General features: G+C 42.5%; 1 protein-coding gene across 6 annotated transcripts in view; it reads right to left on the reverse strand.

Moving 5' to 3' along the window:
• Positions 1 to 24,386, reverse strand: part of LOC109411053 (papilin) — a 392,526-nt gene that overhangs the window by 25,018 nt on the left and 343,122 nt on the right. For 3 of the 6 annotated variants that reach the window (XM_062847212.1, XM_062847213.1, XM_062847211.1), the window contains exons 3-9: positions 18,306 to 18,366; positions 11,134 to 11,288; positions 9,887 to 9,953; positions 6,463 to 7,421; positions 6,286 to 6,406; positions 6,054 to 6,230; positions 4,375 to 4,556 (exon numbers count right to left, since the gene is read on the reverse strand). In XM_062847212.1, the coding sequence (XP_062703196.1) occupies positions 4,375 to 4,556; positions 6,054 to 6,230; positions 6,286 to 6,406; positions 6,463 to 7,421; positions 9,887 to 9,953; positions 11,134 to 11,288; positions 18,306 to 18,366 (1,722 nt within the window). The remainder of the gene's footprint in view (positions 1 to 4,374; positions 4,557 to 6,053; positions 6,231 to 6,285; positions 6,407 to 6,462; positions 7,422 to 9,886; positions 9,954 to 11,133; positions 11,289 to 18,305; positions 18,367 to 24,386) is intronic. The other 3 variants (XM_062847215.1, XM_062847214.1, XM_062847216.1) reach the window with 1 other exon arrangement.

A 24,386-nucleotide genomic window follows, 5' to 3' on the forward strand; every position in this document is an offset into this window, starting at 1 on the left:
TTGGACGAATCACAGAAGAAAACTCCTAAGAAGTTACATATAAAACGAAAATCCTACGAATTTACACCGAGGAATCTCAGGAACACCCTTAGACGAATTTTAGGCAGATTCCCAGGAAAAGCTTCTCGAACAATCTCAGAAGAACTTCCAAAGATTACATAGAAGAAATTAATAGAGTAATCTAATGGAGTCTTAGAAGAAAATCCTTAGAAGAAATCCAGAAACGAATTCCTGGAGGTATCTCAGAAGAGATTCATGGAGAAATCCTCAGTGGAACTCCTGATGGAGTTCATGTAGAAACGTGGATCGGTCCAGAAGGACCCTTAGAATATTAGAAGAAAAAAACTCACTGCGGTATCCAAAAAAGAAGCTCCTCGACATGTATAAAACAAAATCGTACAAGATAACCTTGAAGAATCGCAAAAAGTAAATAACCGTGGAGTGCTTCTGGGGGGATTCCAAGAGATGACAAAGAAAAATCCCATGATATTACTTGAGAGAGGAAAACCCCAAGAAACAATCAAACAGAATCCTACGAGATCCTACTCTGACAGAATTCCTGAACATTTCCTAGGAAAATCTCATGAAACTTCCTACCGGTATCCCAGAAGAAACTCTTACTATAGAATCCCAGAGAGAATTATCGAAGAAACATAAATTAAGTCAGAGCTTTCATAAGGAAGCTTAATTTGCAAGAGCAGCTCTTATCCCTGGGCATTTGAGAGGTGATTTCCATGAAGTCCAGTGAGCTTAAATCAAAAGGGGGTTCCAAGGGCGGATCGGGGGAGTGTCAGAGGGATGTTACAGGGATTTTCTGGAGTCTTTCAAGGACGTTCCGACAGGTTTCGTTGGCGCTTCAATGGGATTACGAGAATTTCTGGACCGTTTCTACAGTATTTCGAGGGTTTAAGGGACAGTTTCAAAGGAGTTTAAGCACGATTTAGGAGGATTTCAGAACCTTTAAAGGGCGTTATAAGAGGTTTTAGGGGCGTTTCAAGTGCGATCCGAAAGGTTTTAGAGGCGTTTGATAGCATTTCAGGAGCGCTTCAAGAGCTTTTTAGATGCGTTTCAGGGGGATAAGCATTTTAAAGGCATTCCAAGTTGTGTCAGGGTCCTTTCAAATTGATAACAGGAATTTCAAGGGTGTTTTAATGTCTTTCTTGAGGTTTCAGTGGTGTTTCGAGGCATTTCAGACACGCTTCAGAAGGTTTCAGGGCGGATCAATCAAACAGATTACGGAGATGTCAAGGGCATTTCAATGGGATATGGGAGTTTTAGGGGTGTTTCAAGCCATTTCATGGTAGTTTCAAGGTGTTTCAAGGTTTTTTTTCTGCAGCGGTCTCAAGAGTTTCTGGGCGTTCAGGGGTATTTTAAAACTAATACGGGGATTTCAGGAGCGTATCAATAGTATCAAGCGCCCAAGTGACCCACGTGAATCCATCTGAAATCCCTCTGAAACCCTCTGAACCCATGAGACATTCAGGTACCCCCTGAGACTTCCTGATACGCTTCACAGATCTTCAGTTACTCCCCTAAATCCTACCTGAAACGCCCTTGAGACCCTTTGAAATGCCATTGAAGCTCCTGGAACGACCCTTAAACCTTCTGGGACCCTCTGAATAGCTCCTGAGTCCCCCTAAAGTGCCCCTGGAACCACAGTAAAACCCCGTGTGACCCCTTAAAAAGCCCTGAGACCCCCTGAAGCGCCATTCAAACCTCCTGGTACCTCCTCAAACGCCTCTGAGAAGACTCCCTGTAACGTCCCTGGGATTCATTGGAGCGCTCTAGAGACTTCCTAGAATCCCCATGAAACCATCTTAAAATCTCCCTGAAACCACCTGGAACCCCTTGACTCCGCGGACGATTAGGGTGATATCCATACATGGCACAAATTTCCCTAACAGAGGAGAGCATGCTCTGGAGCCGACCTACTGAAGGATTGCACTCGTACTCCAAAGCCGTAACAGTGCTATGTAAACGACTCTCGCGGTTAGTGTAAAATACACGGAAAATTTAAACGAGCTAATTTTTGGGTTAATTTTACGCAAAATGGAGTATATCGAATAAATTTGCTACCCAAAATTAGGTTGCTTCCCCCATTCTCCCCCACCAAAGTTTAAAAAAATAAACAGAGTTGCGTCTATCCAACGAGGGTCCTTGAGACCAATAAGTCAATTTTGTGTAAATGTGGCTTTACTCAAATTTGGGCTGATTGAGGATGGTCTAGGGTTAAACTTACCTACATTTGAGTACATTTTTTGCTAGAGGTAAAGGCAATTTATCTAGCGTGAGTTTGATCAATTGACTCAAATTTTGGCTTATTGGGCCGAACTATGGAATTGCGTCAAAAGAACTCAATTTTGGCTGGTTTGGCGGTTCCGTGTACACTCACTCCATGAAGAGTCACTTTCGAAGCGCTGTCACGGGTTTGGTATTCGTGTACGACTCTTACTCGTTTCGGTATACTTTTAGATAAACTTACAAGGTAAAAATCCTTTTTTCAGCGTGCTTCTGAGCTAACAAGCTAATAAATGAGTGTTCCCATCCCTGCTCGACCGTGAATCTAGGGGCTTCTCAATGAGTTTTGTAGACATGGATATGTAATTGGACTGGTCCAAAAAATTAAAATTTTAGTTTTAAACATTTTATCAGTTTTACGAACAAAATATGTTTAAGGACAGACTTAATAGAATCCCAAAATGGCCGCCGCAATGGCCGACTTTGGCACCTACTCACGATTTCGAGGGCACAAATCTATTCGTAAACAAAACCAGCGCACTTGAGCTTCTTATTTTAAACTTAATACAAGTGAGCAAGAACAGAATAACTGAATTCACTGTTGTTTGAAGCTTGCTTTTTGAGATTTGTGCGTCTGAAGTTCTGATGCACTGTTTAAGCGGGATTTCAAGACGTTTGTCCTTAAGTCAATGTTTAGTTCGCAAGAACAGCACTTGCTTGAGAGGGGATTTCCTGGAAGTTTCCAGGAAGCCCAAAAGGGACTCAGAGGCGTTTCAGGGGGATGTTACAGGGATTTTCAGAAGTCTCAACGGCATTCCGGCAGGTTTCGTTGGCGTTTCAATGGGATTATGAGGATTTCAGGGACGTTTCAATGAGCTTTGAGGACGATTCAGGGGGGTCTCAGGAGCCTTTAACCCTTATGTGGCCGACAGGGTACCCGGGTACCCAGTGCCCATTTAAAAAGCACTGTGTAGAAAAAAGCAAAAAATTTGTCGGACACATAACGGTTAAAGGGTGTTTACAAGGTGTTCACAAGGTGTTTTAGGGGCGTTTCAACTTATTTCAGAGGAATTTCAGAACGTTTCAGGGGCGTTTCAAGAGCTTTTCAGTTGCGTTTCAGGCGGTTTCTGGGACCTGTTCAAGACGTTCCAAGAGCTTTCAAGGCATATATTGAAGATTCGGGGATTTCAATGACGTATCAATGTGATTATTGAATTTTCAGGGGCGATTCGGTATTTCAAGGGGTTTTCAGAGTCGTTTCAACGCGAAGATTTCCGGGGGATTTCAAACGGATAACGGAGATTTCTAGAGTGTTTCAATGATAGTATGGAGGTTTTAGTAACGGGGTTTAAATGGGTTTTCTGGAGAAGACTTATGGACATTCAGGGGTATTTCAAAACCATTACGAAGAATTCAGGAGCGTATCAATAGTATGAAGCGCCCAAGAGACCCTATGGTATCCCCGTGACACCCTCGGAAACCCCATGAGACCCCCTGACACGCCCATGAGACTTCCAGCCTCCAGGTACTCCCTGAAACTCTCTCAAACGCTTAACAGACCTCCATGAACTCCCTTAAACGCTTTAACGCCCCTAAAATCTACTGAAACGCCCCTGAGTCCATCTGAAACGCCCCAGGGACTCCTGAATCTCCACTGAGACCTCTTGAAACCCCCTGAAATTAACTTGGAACCCCTAAAAATTCCCTGTGACCCCTGGGACGCCCCTGAGACCCTCTGGAACTTCTCTGGTACCTCCTGACGAACAAGCGTTAATATATATATTTTTTTCTTTATTCAAGAGGACAATGTAACTTTTATCATGGTTCATATAATTTACAAGCATCGACGATGTAGTACCGTCTATAAATCATTTGGCATACTCTGCTGTGTTGGCTTGAATTGATCAAAAGATTTCCCAACAACCATCGTGCAAGAATGTCTAGGTTACATAATCTTTTCCGGGTTGGAAAAATCACACCCGGTTCAAGGAGAGCAACTGCTTGCTACTAATAAACATACGAGCTGTATGAAGTGTGCTCGAATAAACATTATTCAGAGTCTATGGCAAACAAATAAACACTACGCTGCTACTAAGCTCCGTCCCTCCTGATCGCGTGTGGATGAGATCGAATTACCTCGTGTTGAGACACTCTCGAGTCTGGTGGGCCACACCACCACCACAGCTGCGCGAACACTCCGACGGGGAACTCCACGGTCCCCATTGGTCATCCGGCGAGTCATCGCCGCCTGGAATTATGTAGCTCTCCGGGAGGTACAGATTACTTCCATACTGTCGTTTGTGCCGGCGGAAGCCGAACTGTAATGAGAGAAGGAATTAAACGATTAAATGCATAGGTATGACTTTATGCGAAACACACATATGATCAAGGACGACATCACAGGCTAATGAAAATCACATTTTTCTATCAAAACATTTTAAAATCCTATTTGTAACCCTTCTCAGGCACTCATCGACATGATGTTCGTTAGTATGTATTAATCCTAAAACGAAAACCTTGTACGTTTGCAACAAAAATCAAAACCATCAAAATCGAACCCCTTTACCCCATCATGGTTCCCACAGAGTTTTCCAAATCGAAGCACACGGGTAGGTCGGTGGATCGGAGCTTCCCCAAACTAACCAACCTTTGAGTTGGTTGGCTGCAGGCGCGGTCGTATGGCGCGTGCACGTGGACGGTGGTGGTAGGTATGCATTGATGAGTGGCATGCATACGCACGCAGCGGTGAAAAGGTGGGTCAGGATATTTTCCCAGGGAGAGAAAAAAAAAACTTTTACATGGACATGGGTACCGTTGAGCAGTATTATACTAGCCGGTGTTCGACGGATTTAGGTTTGATTTTTAATGGAATTTTTACGCCATCGTTGGTCTGGAAATTGCCACTCTGTAAGCCTGCTCAATCGGTCACAAAGAGATTGAAAACCATTTATAGGCAAACATAGAAACATCGAATTGCTTTTAAAAGTATTGTATGGAAAATGTCGTAGCCAATGGACGGCTAATCAACAGGACGCTTCGAGTTAGCAGCTGCGGCGGTAATCGAACCCACGCTACTCAGCACAATGCGGCTAAATGTTTGGTGACACTAGCCGCACGACCATATTCATAAAGCTCATTGGTATTTACGATTAACATTTGACACCAGATTGGTAGATAGAATTCTACTCGACCTCAATAAAAGCTTACTCCATGGAACCTCTACTCAGACAGGCTTATTCTGCGCGACGTGTGAGGTGAGACGGACGGTTTCGTCTCACTTGACTTGAGACTACTAATGCAAATCAAATGGGATCGAATCGAGTTTTGTCACCACATTTGACTCGTCTCACCTCACATGCCGCGCAGAATAAGCCTGGGAATACTTAGACAGAACCTACAATTGAAGATCTGTTAGATACGAAATGCAACTTGCTATCGTTCCTCTGTGTTTGATTGCTTACTGCCTCCGGATCGTCCGCTGTAGGTTGCGATTGTTTATGGACCTTGAGGCACTAAACGATGATGACCTATGTAATTTTCTTTCAAAATGTAACTCCTACGTTGATTTTCTCTGGCTCTGGGTTTACTCCAATTTTGATCCTTTTTGAGAGAATGCCAAACGTTGGTGCAATATCAAGTATTGTAACGATTATATATTTTTGGTTGGTTATGTAAAGTATTCCATGTACTTTTGTAAAGGATGTTGCACTTCGAACACATGATAACAACAACAAATGTTTTATACACTTCAGAGGATACTTTCTTTATCAGAATCTCGTCGGTAGAGCGTCTTGAATTCTCAGAACTATACTTACCTCACTCCAGGACGAAGCAATGTCGAAGTCTTCGCAAGATTGTAGCATACAGGTTTGCCTCTCTTTCGGTTTCTCGGTAACACATTCCGAATCGTCCAGAATCGTAATGCTTCCTTTTTCTTTTCGATAACAGGTCACTTTGCGCGTTTGCTCACCTTCACCGCATATTCTATTGCACTGTGGAAGAGATTTTATTGAGCTAGACGTTCGGAGAGGAAAAAGGTCAACTTACAGGAGCCCACTGGCTGTCGTACCACTCTGGGCAAACAATTCCTCGGTTACATTCCATCTCTGTAGCTGGCTTGTTTCCTACTTGCTCTAGACAGACGGTATCTTCAACTTTGTCTGCAGCACTGAAATCAAATTTGTTAGTATATTTGAACAAGAACCCTATATTTTGAAAGCGTACCCTTGTTTGCAGTGCACATCCCGAGTTTGTTTGCCTTCGCTGCCGCATGGCATGGAACAGTTAGTCCACTGACCTTCCACCCATTGCGGTGAACATGATTCCAGTGCACACTTCCGCATATCGGCTAATCGAGCCGCTGCGTCGCACAAACGTTCCTCGACTTGTTTCAGCGTAGTTCGACTGTTGCAGGTCACGTTTCTGCGTTGAACTCCACCGCCACAGCTTGCATTGCACGGTTCGTATGGTGTGTAGGTCCAAGAGTAGGTGTCTGGTTTATCAACCGGAGCGGACTGGAAAGGTACACTGTATTCGTAGTTTACCCCAACGTTGTGATCTTGGAATAGTAGGACCAAGTACACGGATTCGCTGGTGGGTCCCAAGCAGGTTAGCTTATCGGGAGCAGCAAAGCCTTGCGGTCTTCGTTCGTAATGCCAATCGCTTCCGGCGAAGTGAATTGCTCGTGGGAAGTCGATGCGGTGGTTGCCGTTTAGATGGTAGTAACCTGTGTGGTTTCGAATAGCTATATAGTTGTTGGACGGGCCTCGTTCGCTGATTGCGATGTTGGTAGCTCCCGCTGGGATCAACAGGAGGTCGTTGTAGCCAACGTGGAGGTTATTGGCGTCCAAAAGACCTGTGACAGTCTTGCACCCACTTCCATCTCCCCGGCAGATTCGGCATTTGTCTTCCTTGGCGTTGGATCCGAGCATCATGTCACATCCAACTGCTTGACAAGTTCCGTCGACGCAGACATCGAAGGAATCGTCATTACACCGGGTACCATCGGTAACCTTTGCTTTGTGACGGTAATAGAATCGCTCTCCAATGGGCATACAGTTTAGCTCGCAAGGGTTTGGAGCATCCGTGTATGGCACCCACTGGTACGTGCGATTCTCGAAAGGCACACTGTCAAACTTGGAACATTGCCGTTTTCGCAAGTCCAGTTTACCTTTCGGACAGTCCTGTAATAATTACAAGATTAATTGTATAATAAATTGTCATCATTAGAATACACTCAATTTGACGGCGGATGGAGTATCCCGGCAGCAACAGAAGCAGCAGCGGACATACAGCCTCTTCTCTAGTAAACCAATCATCTTATTATAGCGTACGTGTTAGCCCTTTGGTAGATTGATGACAGGTGTCGTGTATATGTACATATGTGTAGAAGTTAAATGGCGAAGCGTGACAGCTGACACGATTGTTTGTTTTGTATTATTGTTTAGTCCGTACTTGACCGTGATTGTAAATAGATGTCGACGTAACCGAAATTCGTGAATTACGTGGATGAGATTGATGCAGTTTAGACTGAAAGAGTACATATGTAGCAGACAGTAACTGTGTTTCGGGAGAAGAATGTTTGGTTGCTGGAAGAACTAGTGTACGGATCTTGGTACGGACTTAAGTTACGGATGTGGGAAAGTCGAGAGTGAATTTGATGAAGGAGGAGCGTCCATCGCGTTATTTGCGCTTAGTATTGTGTGGAAGCGAAACTCTTTTGCGACATCAGACAGCTAAGTGAGCTTGTATAGACGAACAAAATTGTAATTTTATGTGCCCAAAAAATCAAGAAATGGCAGAAGCAAAAGTGGTACTCGATCGGTTGAATGATGTCAATTGGTCGACATGGAGGTTCCGAATGGAGTTACTGCTGATTCGGGAAGATCTGTGGGCGTTTGTTGGGGATCCCAAGCCAGACCCAGAGGACGTGACAACAGCCTGGAAAAGAAAAGATGAGAAGGCACGAGCGATGATTGTTTTGGCGCTTGAGGACAGTCAGTTGGTCCACATTATGGAAGCTGCAACGGCGAAGGATATGTGGGAGAAGCTCAGAAGCTACCATGAGCGGGGATCGCTGTCGAACAAGATCCATGTTCTACGGTGACTTTGTTCGATGCGATTGGAGGAAGGCGATAGCATGTCGGACCACCTGGACGGTGGCCTCCTAGTTGGTCCATCGTCTGGCCATAATATGGGCGAGTCGCTCAAGGAACATCTGGTTGTAGCGATTCTACTGTCCAGACTTCCGGAATCGTACAACCCACTTGTGACCGCTTTGGAAGGCTACCCGGAAGACGATCTCAAATTGGACTACGTTAAAGGGAAACTTTTGGATGACTGGCGAAGAAGAAGTGAATAGCAATTTGAGAAGAGCACTCCTGAAAAAGCCATGAAATCTGCAGTGAAGGGTAAAAACCTGGAAGAATTTTGTTCGGAAGTGCTACTATTGTGGGCGTGAAGGTCATTTAAAAAGAAATTGCCCCGTTTTGTTAGAGGAGGTGAAAGCTAGTATAGAGAAGCACGATGAAGCAAATATGACAACTGTAAGGCAGCCGCGTCTGGAAAACAAAGGTGATGGTCGTGGAGCTTCACGATGACTACTAGAAGTTGCGAGTGTATCACAGGAGGATGGATTGTTGATACCGGATGTTCGATGCACATGACCAACTCGACAGATGATCTCGGTTGGTGGAATCCATGTGTTAAAGAATTGTTGTTAGCAGACAGAGAAACAGTGAGAGCAAAGGACAGCGGAAAAGGAAGCATTGCCACAATTGGGATGAATGATGAGAAAGTGGATATGAAACTGAAAGAACTTCTTTACGTGCCTGAAATATCCAGGAAGGTGCTATCTGTCAGTCGGATCACGGAAGTCGGTTATACTGTTGTCTTTGGCTAGAAAGACTTCCGTGTTATGGATGGAGCGACGGTGCTTGCTGTTGGTCAGAAGAGTGGTTGTCTGTCTGTACTATCTAGAGTAGCATGACACACTTTTGAGATTAGCTATGAGTTAGGAGGAGTTGACGATGTGACAGTAGTATGGTGGCTGCACTAAGGAGGAGTGTTGGAGTAGAGTAGTGACAGCCCCCTGGAAAGGTTGTAAATTAATTAAACGTGTTAGTCCCTTAGTAGATTGATGACAGATGTCGTGTATATGTATGTGTGGAAGTTAAATGACGAAGCGTGACAGCTGACACGATTGTTTGTTTTGTATTATTATTTAGTCCGTACTCGACGACCCCGAAATCCGTGTAGTTATTTTCAACAAGTCACTAATCCCGGGATGCCAGTCGAAATAAAATTGCTGTTTCGAGTGTGTTTTTCCGCTGCTGCTGCTGCTATTAGCACAAGGTGCCGAATTGTTTTGCCCTGCTCGGGACCACTTTGTTCCTCTAACGCACATTCTTGAGGCGCTGTCCATAAATAACGTAGACTTATTTTTGGCCATCTCAGAATCAGTCTCCCCATCGTAGACCTTTGTGTATTTTTTTTTAATTTGCATGGAGCGTAGACTTTGGCCAGACGCCAACCTCTCCCCCTATAAGTCTACGAAGTTTATGAACAGGCCCTACCCCTCAATCTTTCAAATGAAATATTCGCCTGTCCATTACTTAGCCGCTATCAGCTCTACAGGAGCAGAACCTACCTGTATGTTGCAAGAAAAGTACTTTCGGTTGCCTCCCTGGCACTGCGACCGACCATCTTCTAGAAGACTATGTTTGAGTCCGATCGGATCGAGTTTTGTTATGATGGCGTGTGTTGATGGGAAAATAGTGATTTTCGGTGAAGCGATTTCCCGGTACAGATGCGTTTGCGAGTGTGGAAAGAAACGAGATCCTATATTTAATGTTATGCTTGATATGTATGGAAATAGTTAAATACTTCTATCTTCTTTCAATGTTTCTGAAACGCGCGATCAGACGGAACAGTGAGACCACTTTTTAATCTCTTTGTTCTAATATTATCGTTCATTTGATAACTAATTCATCGTTGACTTTTGTTATGGCAATCTGGAAGTGGCTCTGTTATTATGTTCAATCGTGAAGGTATTTATCCAAATGCAACACTTTTCACACATGACCGGTTCACTGAAGATTGAGCACCATATCGTCAAACATGACAATTTTGCATGAAAATCGACTGCTTGTTTGTTGTATGCAGATATTTAGATTCCACAACAGTTCCATGTGAATAGGAAACCCTTCAAACAAGGGACTGTCATGCGAATATGGGCAGTTTAGGACCCTAGAAGTGTTTTTGAAAAATATTGGAACGGGACTTCACAGTTTATGACCGAAATTTGTATGGAAAACTGGGGGTGTTCATTTGCTATGCGCATTAGAACGTGTCTTGCATATATTTAGGTGTTTTCGGTGTTAAGGTTACGCCTAAACATATGCATTCGTCATTTTCTTACGCCTAAACATATGCAAAGCACGTTCTAAAATCCCATTCCAATATTTTTCATAAATTCTTTCACTATGGCACTTCTAGCATAGACTAATTTCAAGACCTCGATGTACCAAAGAAAACGATCAAATTTTCGGTGACCAGTCCGGTACCCAATAAATATTCATAACCGTGTATTTTTTTCCGTGTAAATTGCCTTTTGTGTAAATTTTATTTAGCGTGTTACACTCATCTGACAGCTCTAACAGTAAGGGACTAAACATAAATTACGTAAAGTGAGTACCGAGGATTGTTCACAATCTGCGAACTTGACTGCGGAAAAAATTGCGACCATGACGCCGCTGCTTCTAGGGTCCCAAACCCCTGTTCTTTTATTTTTCTCATTCCATAACACGAACTTTTGCAAAAATTAGTCGAGCAGTGTAATCGATGAAGTACTTTTGCCTACAATCCCAGTTGGTGTCGTTGATGAGATCAGATTACCTCGTATTGAGACACTCTCGCGTCTGGTAGGCCACACCGCCACCACAGTTGCGTGAACATTTCGACGGGGAACTCCACGGTCCCCATTGGTCATCCGGCGAATCATCTCCGCCTGGAATAATGTAGCTCTTCGGGGGGTACAATTCACTGCCAAACTGTAATGATAGATAAATTGCACGATTCGATTATGCACGCACACCTTAACCTATTTTATGCCATTAGGCGCTGTCCATAAACTACTCATTTTTGGCCATCTCAGAAACCCCCCTCCTCCCTCGTAGACTTTTGTTCATACAAGAATTTGAAAATTTGTTTGGAGCGTAGAATTTGGCCAGACACCCATTGTAACGGAAAATCCAGACAAACCATTGTAACGGAAAATCAGCAACAGAATCATATGTACCGAGACCAACGGCAACGACCCCAGCGAACAAAAAGGACTTGGGATTGGAAACTCGGTACGTGGAACTGCCGATCTCTCAACTTCATTGGGAGCACCCGCATACTCGTCGATCTATTGAAGAACCGCGGGTTCGGTATCGTAGCGCTGCAGGAGGTGCGTTGGACAGGATCCATGGTGCGAACGTTTAGAGGTAATCATACCATCTACCAGAACTGCGACAAAACACGCGAGCTGGGAACAGCTTTCATCGTGATGGGTGATATGCAGAGGCGCGTGATCGGTTAGTGGCCGATCGACGAAAAAATGTGCAGGTTGAGAATCAAGTGTCGATTCTTCAGCTTCAGCATAATAAACGTGCACAGCCCACATTCTGGAAGCACCGATGATGACAAGGACGCATTTTACGCGCAGCTCGGACGTGAGTACGATCGCTGCCCAAGCAACGACGCCAAGATCATCATAGGAGATTTAAACGCTCAGGTAGGCCAGGAATCTCAAATCGACCACGTTCTGATTGACGGACGGCACTTCTCCGACATTATCGACGTCAGGACCTATCGTGGCGCCAACATCGACTCCGACCACTATCTGGTTATGGTCAAACTCTCCGTCATCAACAATGTACGGTACCGGCGACCGCCACGGTACAACCTAGAGCGACTGAAACAACCGGATGTCGCATCTCAAGGCCGCGTTGCCAGACGAGGGCGAGCTCGATGAGGCCCCTCTAGAGGACTGCTGGAGTGAAAGCAGCCGAGAGCACCATCGGGTACGTAGAACGGAATCGACGGAACGAATGGTTCGACGAAGAGTGCAGAACGGTTTTGGAGGAGAAGACCGCACCGAGGGCGGTAATGCTGCAGCAAGGGACTCGACAGAACGTGGAACGTTACAAACAGAAGCGGAAACAGCAGACCCGCCTCTTTCGGGAGAAAAAGCGCCGCCTGGAAGAAGCGGAGTGTGAAGAAATGGAACTGCTGTGCCGTTCCCAAGAAACACGGAAGTTCTATCAGAAGCTCAACGCATCCCGCAACGGCTTCGTGCCACGAGCCGTAATGTGCAGGGATAAAGACGGAGGACTCTTGACGGACGGATGTGAGGTGATTGAAAGGTGAATGCAGCACTTCGATCAGCACCTGAATGGCGTGGAGGACTGAAATGAATCAACTCCCACGCTGAGGGAAGTTAAGGATGCCATTCACCAACTCAAAACTAACAAAGTAGCTGGTAAGGATGGTATCGCAGCTGAACTCATGAAGATGGGCCCAGAAAAGTCGGCTGATAGTCAGGATCTGGGAAACCGAGGAGTGGAAGGCGACCATTTGGAATGTGAGAAACTTCAGGGCGATCACTATTTTGAATGCTGCCTACAAAGTGCTATCCCAGATCATCTTTCGTCGTCTGTCGCCTAAAACGAATGAGTTCGAGGGAAGTTATCAAACCGGTTTCATCGACGGCTGGTCGACAACGGACTAGATCTTTACCGTACGGCAAATCCTCCAGAAATGCCGTGAATACCAGGTCCCAACGCATCACCTGTTCATCGACTTCAAAGCGGCATACGACAGTATCGACCGCGCAGAGCTATGGAGAATCATGGACGAAAACGGCTTTCCTGGGAAGCTGACTAGATTGATTAAAGCAACGATGGACGGTGTGCAAAACTGCGTAAGGGTTTCGGGTGAACTATCCAGTCCATTCGAATCTCGCCGGGGACTGCGACAAGGTGACGGACTCTCATGCCTACTCTTCAACATCGGAAGGTGTGATGCGATGAGCCGGGCTCAACAGCCGGGGAACGATTTTCACAAAATCCGGTCAATTTGTGTGTGTCAATTTATCGCCAGAACATTTGGAATGGTGGCAGAGCTGTACACTCGCTTGAAACGCGAAGCAGCAAATGTCGGACTGGTGGTGAATGCCTCAAAAACAAAGTACAACCGAACACGACCGGTTCCGTCTGGGTAGTAATGTTACGATAGACGGGGATACTTTCGGAGTGGTGGAGGAATTCTTCTACTTCGGATCCTTACTGACGATTGACAGCTACGTGAGCCGTAAAAATCGGAGGCGTATCATCAGCGGAAGTCGGGCCTACTACGGGCTCCAGAAGAAACTGCACCATGTACAAAACGCTTATAAGACCGGTGGTCCTCTACGGGACATGGACCATGCTCGAGGAGAACCTGCAAGCACTCGGAGTTTTCGAGCGACGCGTGCTAAGGACGATCTTCGGTGGTGTGCAGGAGATCGGTGTGTGGCGGAGAAGGATGAACCACGAGCTCGCTGCACTTTACGGCGAACCCAGCATACCTTCCGTATGCAAAGCAGTCCTTCACTGCGCCAATGTCGTGAAGATGGAGAATCGAACGCGGTCCATGATGTCCAGTACATCCCTGATCTTTCAACTGTCTTGTCCGTTATTCTAATCGTGAAGAAAGGATATACCGTTACATTCAAGAGCGAAGGTTGTGAAATCAGAAATAGAGACATCAAGCTCGTGGCTACAGGAGTCATCAAAAACGATTTTTTTTTCTTCAGACTCTAGTTTAATTTAAAAACATTTCACTAATACTTCACTTTTGCAAAAGAAAATAAAAAATGAATAACTCTTTTAAAGAAAAACTAGAGAGGACGAGCAAATTCCTTTTAATTCTACTACTGTGCTTATCTTCGGAAAGATAGGCCTATTTCGTCTGTGACTTACAGACTTCTTCAGTGTCAAGTGCTCGACTGAAGAAAAACCTCGCATTCGTTGTGGTATTTATACTAGGAGTGTATGTGTAGGTACGTGTGTGGGTAAAAGTGTAGGTATAAAAATGTAGGTACAAAATTGTAGGTACAGATTTGTAAAAAAAAGGGGTGTATCTACCTGTTAGGAAACAGGGTGTCAATAAGATACCTAAAGCTAGGAAAATTCCTACCGATTTGGTAGGTAGTCAATTGGTGTTTGTTGTGTTATTTTTTTCCCGCCGATTTGGTAGGTAGTCAATTTGTGTTTTGTGTATTGTATAATGTTTTGTGTGTGTTAGGTAAAAATTTAAACAGCCACGTGTACCCATTGCCCTGATCCTTGTTAAGTAGTTTTTTATTATTTTGTTTGTAAATTTCTAAACTTTCTGCAACATCAAGTTTCCATGGGTTTGTAATGTGTCGTAAGAGTTTAATATTTGAAGTATTCAAAAAATGTCCTTCATTGAAAATATGTTCAGCAACTTTAGATTTAAAATGATGAATGAGTCCCTTGTCTGTGTCTTTGTGTGCTTTTGATACTTCCGTTATGTGTTCTTTGAATCGTGTGTTGAGTGTGCGTTTTGTTTGTCCTATGTATATTTTGTCACAGTGATTACATGTTACTTTGTAAACACCAGATTTTGTTAAGTTGTCCAACGGGTCTTTCGTAGATCCTAAGAGAGTTTGAAGTTGGTTAGCTTTGCTTGTGAAAACTAATTCAAAACCAAACTTTCTGAGAATTGGTCGGAGTTTTTTGTTGTCACTGTTGTAGTTCACAGTTATCCGTTTAAGTGTAGGTTCTGTCCGTGTCAGTGTAGTCAAAGAACGTCTGTATTGTTGTTGTGTCTTTTTGTTGATGATCTGTTGTATTGTTTGTTTTGTGTAACCGTTCAACTGTGCTGTTTCGAAAATGTAATTAAGTTCTTTCGTTTTTCCTGTTTCACTAAGTGGAAGTGTCTGCATTCGGTGTATCATGTGATTGAAGGATGCAATTTTGTGTTGATGTGAGTGATTTGATGAATTTGGAATAGTGCGTTGAGTGTGTGTCGGTTTTCTGTAAATTTCGAAGGAAAGTGTTGATTCTTGTTTTACGATGAGTATGTCCAAAAATGGTAGTTGGTTGTTCTGCTCAATTTCACAAGTGAATTCGATGTTTTTGTGTGCATTATTGATATTGTTCAAGATTTCAGGTAAAAGATGTTTCTTAACAATGCTAAACACGTCGTCAACGTATCTCCACCAGACTTCAGGAAGCTGTTTGTTTTCTAAGCGTTTTTCCAAATTTGCCATAAAAATTTCACTTAAAAATGGAGAAAGTGGATTGCCCATGGGGGCACCAAGTGTAGGTACAAAATTGTAGGTACAGATTTGTAAAAAAACAGGGTGGAAACAGGGTGTCAATAAGATACCTAAAGCTAGGAAAATTTCTACCGATTTGGTAGGTAGTCAATTGGTGTTTGTTGTGTTATTTTTTTCCCGCCGATTTGGTAGGTAGTCAATTTGTGTTTTGTGTATTGTGTAATGTTTTGTGTGTGTTAGGTAAAAATTTTTTTCAGTCGAGCACAGACGAAATAGGCCTATCTGTCCGAAGATAAGCACAGTAGTAGAATTAAAAGGAATTTGCTCGTCCTGTCTAGTTTTTCTTTAAAAGAGTTATTCATTTTTTATTTTCTTTTGCAAAAGTGAAGTATTAGTGAAATGTTTTTAAATTAAACTAGAGTCTGAAGTAACAAGTTCTACTAAAAGCTCTAAAGTAATAGTAAAAACGATTTGTTTATGGTAAGTGAACCTGTTCCGGCCGGCAAAACAATGCTTAGTTCAACTGGAGCAACATTAAACAACACCTGGCATCGACGACTCGGACACCTGAGCATACAGAACGTGAACCGGCTTGCAGGTGGAATTGTGAATGGAGTTCAAATCAGAAGCGGAAGCACTGGAGATTGCCACATTTGTCCGATGGGGAAGCAAAGGAAGCTGCCATTCAGTAAGCAGGGATCAAGAGCCATCGATATTCTCGTAATTGTTGATCTCGACATTGCTGGACCAATGAGAGAATCGTCACTTGGAGGAAGCCGCTACTACATCACGTTTATAGGTGATAAATCCCGTCGAATGTTCGTATATTTTCTGAAATCTGAATCCCAAGATAAAGTTCGGGACAGTTTCAAACAATTCCATGCGTTAGCTGAGCGTCAGACTTGATAGAGCGTGGTTACTGGTTGTGCTGTATTTGCCAAACGATCTTTCTGTACGAGTAGTGTAGGTTTGCACAGTTATCTACTCGGTCGCCTTTTGTTGCAAATCTGCGGTGTTAAATGAAAGTAAGTGATCCCAGAATTTTAAACTTTATTACGACGGCCTCCGAAGAAAACTTCTCAAATCAAATCATCATGTTTTTCAGAAATTTTTTCATGAGTTCCTCCAGAAGCGTCACAAAGAAAATCTGGCATGAATTGTTTCACCAATTCCTCCATGATTTTTCACAAATCATTTTAGAGATTGTTTGAGAAACTCGCTCAGAGATTCCTCTGGATATTTATTCAGAAATTTCTGTAGGCATTCGTTTGGAGAAACTATTGAAGATTATTCTCCAGAAGTTTCACAAACAGTTGTGTAAGAAAGTTGTGTATGAGTTTCTGCAGAAATTCCTCCTGGGATTTCTTTAGAAATCCTTCAGAGATTTACCCTATTTCCGGAACTTTTCTAGATTTTTTTTTACCGAAAAATCTTTCAGAAATTCCTTTAAGCATTCTCTCTAACGATCTTCTAAGGATATGTTCAAATAATTTCTCCGGGGTTTGCTTTTGAAATTCTGCCAGAAAATTTTCCTGGGATTGCTTTAGAAATTGTTCCAGGAACTATTTGTTTTCTTTGGCATCCATTCGGGAATTTCCTGCTGGGATTTCTATGGAAACTTTCCTAGGGCATCCTTCACATTTTTTCCAGAGATTCTTCCAAAAAATCTCCCATGACTATTATTATAAATTCGACTAATGATTTCTTCACAAATATTTCCAGATATTCCTCCAGAGATTTCTTTACATTTCTGCAAGGATTACTTTGGATAAACTTCTACAGATTTTGCGATAATTATTTCATGGACCCTTGCTGAAATCCATCCCACGATTAATTAACTGGAAACTCTTTATCAGTTTCTGAACTTGGAAACTCCTCATAGATTTACTTTAAAAAATCATCCAGGAAATCCTAAGAAATTCAGTCAGAAATTCTTTCACAAAATCCCCTATGGATTCCTTTGGACTTTAGAATGTCCCCAAGAAGTTTTCCAAGAAATCCTTAAGAATATTTTGCATGGATAGCTTTGAAAAATATTGCATGAATTCCTTTAAAAAAATACTTCAACATTTTTTTTTTCAAAATATGTTGCATAGAGTTTTCTAGAAATTCATTAACGAATTTCTTCAATTTGTTTTTTCATTGATTCCTTTAGAAATTTTTCAAAGCATTTATCTAGTATACCTTCCATGAACTTTCTCAAAAATGATCCAAGGATTTTTTAAAAGAAAATGATTCACGGTTACATCAGGGATCAGAAATTCAGAACCCCTTAAAGATTTTCCCAGAAGCTTTCTAAAGATTTTTTTCCAAGGATTGCTTTAGAAATTCTACAAGAAAATATTAAGCAAATTCCCAAAATTTCTTCACATTCCTTTAGATATTCCTTCAAGACATTTCTCTTCCAGGGATTGCTCTAAGAATTTCTTAAGAAAGCCTTAGAAAATTCTCCAAAAATTACCAATAAAAATGTACATAAAATCGAGGTATATCTGTTTTGCATATCTCTCATTTTCTGGGATTGTTATACATAATTCAAACGGTGTGGTGTGGTGGTTTCATTTAATGATCACAGTAGTTTTTAATTTATTACAAATGATTAAATTTGAAACAGCTTTATACGCACAGAATATTAAACACTCCTGAAACAGAATCTAACATTACAGTATTATGTATTAGATCAAAATATAGAAATTTAGCCTGCGTTCGTCCTTTTGTGTTTGATTGTGTTACTTACCCGCCTTGATTGGGATAAACTAATGTGGTAAACTACAATAAATACTGCTATTTGTAAATATCTGAAAATAGACAAGAGAAGAAAGACAGGGAAAAAATTAGTATGAGTTCATCCGGAAAGGAAACAACACTTGACACAATCACTTTTAAACTAATTAAAATTTTCGCATTCTTCACAACTTTCGTCATCTCCCTGTGCCAGCGAGGACAAGAGCCCTTCCGTTGAAGTAAAAACAAACCACTTGGCACACCACTCGGAAAGAAGAGAAAAGTGTCATCCAGGTAAAAGTTGCACTGTCCTTCCCCTCTGGGGCGCTTGCTAGAGAGCTGGAGCTAGAGCCATATAGAGCTTGATGTGCGGAAAGATTTGCATCCTCTCACCAACAAGGGATCCGAAACCGCACTTGATCCCAACCGGAAATAAAATAGAAACACACCTTGACACGGAACCAGAACCCGAGAACCCGGAGTCCAGTCGAGGATAAGGAAGAGCTCCGACATTGCGGTCCATTTGACCGGTACGGCTGGACGGACCGACTTACTTAGAGGGCTTTAGTTCACCCACCACCACCGGTTGGGGAGGATGGGGCAAAATAGTCATCCGTGATAGAATAGGGATTTCATAACCTGTACTTCTTTTTCTTGGGGAGTGTTCAGATTGTGGCAGACACGAAAGTATTGTAGAGGCAAGGATTTCCAGGAAATTCTCATAATGGAATGTTTATGGATTGATCGGGAATGGAATCCAGACAGACACAGCATGGTCTTGCTCAATATCCGAGCGTTTACTACGTCAGATATTCTTCTCTCTCTCTTCTTGGCGTAACGTCCTCGTTGGGACATAGCCTGCTTCTCAGCTTAGTGTTCTATGAGCACTTCCACAGTTATTAACTGAGAGCTTCCTCTGCCAATGACCATTTTGCATGCGTATATCGTGTGGCAGGCACGAAGATACTCTATGCCCAAGGAAGTCAAGGAAATTTCCTTTACGAAAAGATCTTGGACCGACCGGGAAACGAACACGTCACCCTCAGCATGGTCATGCTGAATACCCGTGCGTTTACCGCCTCGGCTATTTGGGCCCTAAGATATCATCATCCATGTGGGATTCCTTCATAACCTCTAATGATCTGCATTTCCTAAACTTTGCAAGTAGATTTTTGTAATAAGTGTAGGTAGAAAAAATGTGATTCTGAAGGGGTTACGAGTGCACTGCTCGCATTACGCCATCCTTCTCTAGGACCGTATGCTTTGTGTATTTTAAACATGCCAAAACCTGGGGGATACACACGGGATTGTTGTAGGTACCCACACATCCAGCACCCCTATTCGGTTGGGTGGGACCCCGGTCCCCGAACCCGGAGAGACCGCAGCCCGGCCGACGACGCGGGAGGCAAGTCGAGTCGAGTTTTTCAATTATGTCAAGTGCTTTTATTTACGCTACTTTGCCCTAAATAAATTGCTTTCGGTCCAAGTTTCGATGGGTGCTACTAGCTAAAGGTAGGTATATATGGGGCTTACTCGCCTTTCGAAGCAGTCATCAGTTGTGCAGCAGCAACCCTCACAAAAAACCTTCCCCCCGCCATCGGGAATGTTGGTTTCCTCTCTGGTAGTCGTCGGTGTGAAAACAACGCCCGCATCCATCTGTGTGATTTCAGCCTGTTGTTGTCCGGCCCGTGCCATCCCACCTGGTTTTCCGGTTGGTCTGGACTCTTGGAGTTCCAGCCTCACAAAAAAAAGAGTAGAATAGGCAGAGATACCATACACACACACACACACACATCACTCGTCAGGAAGGGAACAGGCGGAACAGTTTTCGGTGTGATACCTACCGGTTCTAAAGTCCGGAAGATTGTTGAGTGGAACTTTTGGAGAGGTTTACAAAAATACAACCGAATGAGAGGTTAAACACTGCGATGGTGCTGAAGTGTGCTCCACGGCAAATGGGATTCAAATTAATTTGAATTGTCACAACGTGCTCGGGTGGTGCAAACCCTTTTTCTGGGTAGGGAGCCCAAACATAATTAACATGATAAAGTAGACTTTCGAGAATCTATGTTCTTATTCGCCAAAGTCAGATATAACTTGTTGACATTTTTATTTTAATCATTGCTTGATGACTTAAAACAAACGTTTTAGCACAGAGAAACTGACGTCACACTCTAATCGCTTCCCATCGATTACCTTTTCAACGGTTGATTCAAATATTCGGTAGTTGATCAATTGACCAGTCGCGGCGCTGGCATCGTTTTTGTACCTGTTTGATGTTTGCTATCAACTACCGAATATTTGAATCAATCGCTAAAATAGTAATCGATGGAAAGCGAGTAGAGTGTGACGTCTCTTTCTCAGTGGTTGTGCTAAAAATTAAAGGTAAATAAAGAATAATTTTCATTCTGCAAAATATTCAAAAGGTCTACATTTCTTTGTTTATAAGGCCATTTCGTACGATTCAGGAACAAGCGCCTCTAGTTCAAATATTGAAACGAGTCTATCTGCATCTATCCACCCGCCCCCCGAAATGGTTTTATGACATCAGACTAGTCTAAACTTGACCTTAATCTCGGTTCAATTCCACCCCATGCGTGCGTGGGCCGAATCACACTCATTGCTCCCAATATCACTTGCCACGGACTGCCAGTTTTCGTTCGAATCGAAAGAAACGAGTCACAATAGTAATCGTTCACGTGCTCAATGTGAGCCATTTTATTTGAGTTAGGGTTATCTGATACTCGATCTGGCCCCCGCATTGACAGGAAAGGCGCACGAGTTTGGTTCGTATTGTTTACATGCGTTTTCGCACGCATGCCGCGGCGGCCGGCGACACACGCCAATAAAATAATGTACGCTGAGTAATTTGGCACGCTTCTACTGTGATGTATTTATAATGTTGTGTGCCAAAACATAGTTCACCCAGTGGAACATGATCGAGCGATTAGTTTTGGCTTAATACGTATTGTAAGGCGAAATTAAAATAAGCATATATTTTTCTTATCGTTACCAGTTATGGATAGATATGGAACGTACCTCTACGTTCTTCTTGCTGTTCAGGTGCTTTATCGAAGTGCTACATCTACCTTTCAATTATTTTAATGTTAGTCACGACAGATCTTGGCAGGGGGATGTGAGACGATTGAATGGTGGATGGAGCACTTCGACGGACACCTGAATAGCAAGGAGAACGTAGGAACGATCGAGGTAACGGAGGAAACGCGAACGACTATGTCAAAGCAACATGAAACGGGAATGAAACAACCCTAAAGCTTAGACAAGTTAACCCAACAAAATTTTTTGCTGTACAAGAAGAGCAAATCACTCTTAAGCAAACTTTAGCTTAAGAAACTGTTATTCAGCTAGTTCTGTTACTTGGGAAGGATCTCATCTGTTATCACAAAGGAATTCTATGTGTCAAAAGGTATTCATGTCGGTTCAATGGGTTGTGTAGAATTAGCCTATGTTTAAGTACACGTTAATAAAAAAAATAATAAAAACAATCCAAAGAAGGCGTCCATTCTTTATCAAAATGGAGTCTCGAAAAGTTTCAACAGAACAGTCATCGAAAAGGTCCGTGCCATGTTCGTGGAATATGTAGAGTAAGATGGGGCAAAAGTTCGACCCTAGTTGAAAATTCAATTTTTTTGAAAAAGTCGAAGCAAATAAAAATAAATGAATACCGTGTGGTGATTCTACCATCCATGAGCTAAAATTTAGCTGAACAAAGTTACGCCAAATGTCTTTTCAATTTTGAGTTACAACACCTTTTGCATGTGTGCGTCTTTTTCGAACTCTTGCCCCACCACTGGGGCAAAAGTTCGAATCTAGTGTTTGTGGGATTTCGCTAACCGTAGCACACTATTTTGACACTTTGGTTATATAAATAATCGAAACCAATTAATATTTGATGTTGGAACTGGAATACACTTTAAAGTTCGATCTGGATTTTACCCAAATCAGGGTTAAATTTACTACACCAAAAATTAGTAGTTTTCCGCCAAATTTAGATAAAACGACATTTTTTTTCAACTTTGATCGCATTTACTCACTAATTCCATCATTTATAGAGATAATATGTACATTTTACACAATTTTAGGTTTTTACCTGAAGTTGCCACATGACTCGAACTTTTGCCCCACAATTCGAACTTTTGCCCCACTATGGGTAAAATATGATTTCCAAATCTTTTTTGCAAAAAGTTATACATGCTAAAGCATCTTCAAAATATACCTAGTTACGCCCCAAAATAAAATACCGAGTTCAATTTCATTACAATTCCAATCCATGGGTTGGACGGACCATCACAAATTACATTTTTTTGATCAAAAATCAACATTTTGTCATAACTTTTCGAAACATTAATCAATTTTAATAATTTTTGGAGTGAAAGACTCTTTTTCAAAAAGGGTTTGAACAACCTTGACACCCGAAAGAAATAATTTGAATTGCGCTCAAAAACTTCAAAAGAAACTCTTGCCCCACTCGAACTTTTGCCCCACTTTACTCTACCTTGTACTGAAAAATCTATGGAACGAAGCGGTCTGGCGATAGTTCTGTTGAACCGAATCCCTACAAACGCAGTTGGTGGTGCAGTAACTCCAATTAAACTATGGACAAACCTATTGAAACTACAAGTCTTTGAAAGCAAGGCCTATGCATGGATACCATCCCGACTAAGGAAGAAATTTAATATGAAAAGTCGAGCAGATGGTTGTGATGGTTAGATACGCGTCAAGTTACATGCGTTTCGTCAAGTTGATATCGCTTGTGGAATCCTGAAATAAGGATGTTGTTCATCGCGACGAACTTCAAGTTCAATGATAATTGTTTCCCCTTTGCTGAAAGTTGCGAAAGTTCAGTTTGTGGTAGTTCCGTTTAATTCAGAACTGGACTGAACTCAGACTCAGAGTATGTGTTAACTAATGTTTCGAACAGAAGGAGATAGGGTATATCGCCAATTGTTACACACCTCATAAGAAAACCATGGAGTGTGCAACAATTTGCGATTAACCCAAAGTTTCAATATTGTCGAAGCCTTTGAAGAAATGGATCCGATATAGGCAGCTAACAACGAAAACTGGGAGCCGACCAATACAGTAGTAGGGTTGAAATCGACGCCTCTGCGCATCATATGGAAGCAAAAAGATGTAGACTATCAATAATCACCTCATATAACGCTAGAAACGGAATAGTTAAGCAAAACTTAACGTTTCAATTTTACTCCTCTTATGAGCTAACAATTTTATTCGCTTTGCGTTTGCCAAAGGCAAACTCTATGGCAGTTGAAAAATACCCAGTGAACGCTTGCATCCGGTCATTACTTATACTTCCCATTGAATTTGATTTCCCACAAATTCCATTTTTAAAGGTATCATTTGTATCGATTGTCGGGAACCTAAATGTTGAACGTATACTTAAGCTGGATCATCCCAATGTCTCCGGTAGTTGAAATTTTTAATTTTCTGTTGCATATTTTTGAGATGTTCATTTTGAAGTTTCAAAATGGGTCCCGGGGGTTCCATATTGCTTTTGATGGGTTTTCAGGGATGTATCAGAGGTGTCCAAAGTATTTCCAGAGCGTTTCGTAGGGACTCTCGGGGGATTCACGAGGGCTTTCAAGGAAGTTACACGGGTATTCGCAGAGGTTTCCAAGCGTCTCAGGATTACAGGATCTTTGTCATGGAACACCCCTTAACCCTCCTTTGGCATTTGGGTCATTTTTGACCCAAAAACGTACACTATGTCAGCGAGCTGCAGCCAACGTGATGCAAAAAGAAGGTTTAACTACATGAAAACCCAAGGAACGCTCCTGAAACCCCCTGAACACCCTGGAACGTCTCTGAATCCAATTGAAACGCCGTTGAAATCCCCAGGAACACTACAAGATACTGGAATACCCTTGGAACCCCCTGAAGTCCCCTGAACACTCCTGAAACTACCTGTAACGCCCTTGAAACCGGCTTGAAACGATCGTTACGCTGAAACACCTTGGTACGTCCCTGAAACCTTATGGAACGCCCTGAAACGTCTCTCTTGAAACCTCCTGTTAATTGTCAAGTTGTCTGTTCTGTTAAGTAACGCGGCTAC

This window comes from Aedes albopictus, chromosome 1 (assembly GCF_035046485.1).
Source record: "Aedes albopictus strain Foshan chromosome 1, AalbF5, whole genome shotgun sequence".
In the NCBI taxonomy this organism is placed as follows: Eukaryota; Metazoa; Arthropoda; class Insecta; order Diptera; family Culicidae; genus Aedes; species Aedes albopictus.